Below are 2,583 nucleotides of genomic sequence, written 5' to 3'. Positions count from 1 at the left end.
CTTAATATTTTCAATACGGAAAGGCTTGAAAGGTTGGAACCAAGTAAGTAGAGGAGCCTTAGGATCGCGACACATGTCAATTAGCTTAATAATCAGCAAATTAAGTTAATTGGGGGACTTAGGGCATATATGGACCAACTATTGGACGTCAAGGGCATGGATGAATCCACCTATTAACGACGGTCATATTTGCTCAATTTCGCATAGTTGAAGGGCATATCTAGCCCTTTTCTATTTTCGACATGGAACATGAATACGTATAATTGGATTTTAGTGAATTATGAATGAAAATTCATTAAAATAATAATAAATACTAAAATTTGACCCCATAATTTTATAAATACTGTAAATTAAGTGCTAAAAATCTTAAAAATTAAGTACGTTAAAAGATTAAATCCTACATCCGCCTCATAAGGGGATTAATCCTTTATCCTAGCAGATCCCACATGTCAATATCAACTGAAAAGTGGCATTTCCTCATGCAACAAAGTTGGTGATGAATTATCAGCTTCCTCAATCCCATTATTGTTGTAATTGTTAGCTAGTAAATCGGCCCACCATTGAATTCCATCATCCGTCAATTCTTCAGTTGTTGGCTTCAAATTATCGTTGAATCTAATTATTTCGCTGCTGCCTTCAATATCCTTATCTACAGTATTTGTGTTACTTTTAACACAAGTATTTGTCTTTGAGAAGGTTCGAGGCCGAGGTCTGAATATGGTGATCTTCTTTGCTTTTTGCTTGCTCTCCTTTTGATCATGAGGAGCAATTAACTTCTTGCGAAGATGGCTGTTCCAGTAGTTTTTGACATCGTTTGCCGTCCTTCCAGGAAGTCTACCAGCAATAAGTGACCATCTAAACAAAATAATAAGGATAATTAATCAAACATGCATGTCTTTTACTCTTCTTGGTTACTTATGGAAAAATCATAGTAGTGTTAGGGTTCATTTATATAATTAATTAAGTCTTTTTCCACGGAATATTTTTCAGTCATTTTCCGATGTTTGATTATTAGAATATTTTTTTCAAAGAAAACATTTTCTATCAAGGAGAAAAATGACTCCTGCAAATTAATGAGCAGAACTCATTTTTGATACAGCTATCTCAATTTTTAGTTTTATATCACTTGCTCTAACTACTTTTAGACATTGTATTAATCTTTAGAACTCAAATATTTGATTTAAACACTCTGATTACTAATTTTATATATATATATATACGTACGCACGAGGTGACAAGAGTCCGTGCGTAGCTACTATTAAATGCTAAAGTCCGGGTAGTTTAGGACTCCAAAGCATGAATTACTTGTGTAAATTATAGTCTTTACTTAATTAAATTATTTGATGTGTGTGTAATATATATATATATATATATATATATATATATATATATATATATATATATATATATTCCAAAAAATACTACTCATCAATAGGAAATATTTTTCTGAAGAATATTTTTCATGAAAAATGACTTTCATCAATATCGAACACAATCTTAGTATTTTCTCGATTTGGCAAAGAGAGGGAAAAGTTGGGAGTGGGTTAATTGGTAAAGAAGAAGGGAAAGGAGATAGAACGTGAGTTTAACATGAAATAATATGGCCATCAAGTGTTTGAACTTAAACTTGCCTGTTGCCTAACAGCTTATGAAGCCTCAAAATGAGATCTACTTCATCAAAAGAGAAGTCTCCTCTCTTTATATGTGGCCTTAGATAATTTAGCCACCTTAATCTGCAGCTCTTTCTGCATCTATTCAAACCTGCATACATATTTATATAAAACATGACAATGTTATATTATCACAATGTACATATCTATACGGGAAAATGTAAAAATAATTTTTACACTATGACATCACCAAGATAGAAAATAACAAGTAATAGTTTAGTGAAACTAGTTACCTCTAAAATAAGATAAGTAACCTGTTACAATAAGTAGAATTACATTAATATTTTTTTAGCGGGTTTGTCGACGAGAGTTTACCAGCTCTAAGAGGAACTTGATGCCACTTTCCTTCTCCATATTTCTCGATGCATTTTTTCAATAGAACATCTTCTTCTTCAGTCCATGCACCTTTCTTCACTCCTGACGACGACTTGTTAGTACAAATATTCATGATCTTGGTATCTCAATGCAGAAGTACACGTAGAAAATTAAATACTTATGTATTAAGCATTACTTGGAATTGAAAAAACCTCTAGCTATTGCTAGCTTGCTTTGCTAGATCTTCCCACTGATTTGAAGTCATAACTTCCAGTTCTTCTTTATATACACGAGTTGATATGATTTTGAGAGATGCCCGAAATTGTAACGTGGACACACGTTTACCACGGACGGACAGCCTTGCATGAAATTTATGAAACCATAAAAAAAAAATTCTAAACTCTATGAATTACAGTGTAAACAAGATTTTCAATATCTAGTCCATGTATTGGCATTGTAAAATAAATTTACAGTGTCAAGTCACTATAATCTAAGTTATAACATAATAGATTTAAGTTATGAATTCTAACAATATAAATTTCTTTTACACTACAGTCTGGTTTAACACATATAACATATTAGTTGACTTTTAAAAAAA

At 31.7% G+C, this 2,583-nt stretch overlaps 1 protein-coding gene across 1 annotated transcript; it reads right to left on the bottom strand.

Moving 5' to 3' along the window:
- Nucleotides 1-455: 455 nt before the first annotated feature.
- Nucleotides 456-2,118, bottom strand: LOC104099949 (transcription factor MYB114-like). The gene is given in 3 exon segments (NM_001319857.1): nucleotides 456-855; nucleotides 1,632-1,761; nucleotides 1,986-2,118. Coding segments are annotated over 3 exon segments (663 nt in total).
- Nucleotides 2,119-2,583: the final 465 nt, after the last annotated feature.

The sequence above is a fragment of the Nicotiana tomentosiformis genome, chromosome 9 (assembly GCF_000390325.3).
Source record: "Nicotiana tomentosiformis chromosome 9, ASM39032v3, whole genome shotgun sequence".
Classification (NCBI taxonomy): domain Eukaryota; kingdom Viridiplantae; phylum Streptophyta; class Magnoliopsida; order Solanales; family Solanaceae; genus Nicotiana; species Nicotiana tomentosiformis.
The sequence above is the reverse complement of the archived record's forward strand: the minus strand, read 5'-3'. Positions and strand labels throughout refer to the sequence as shown.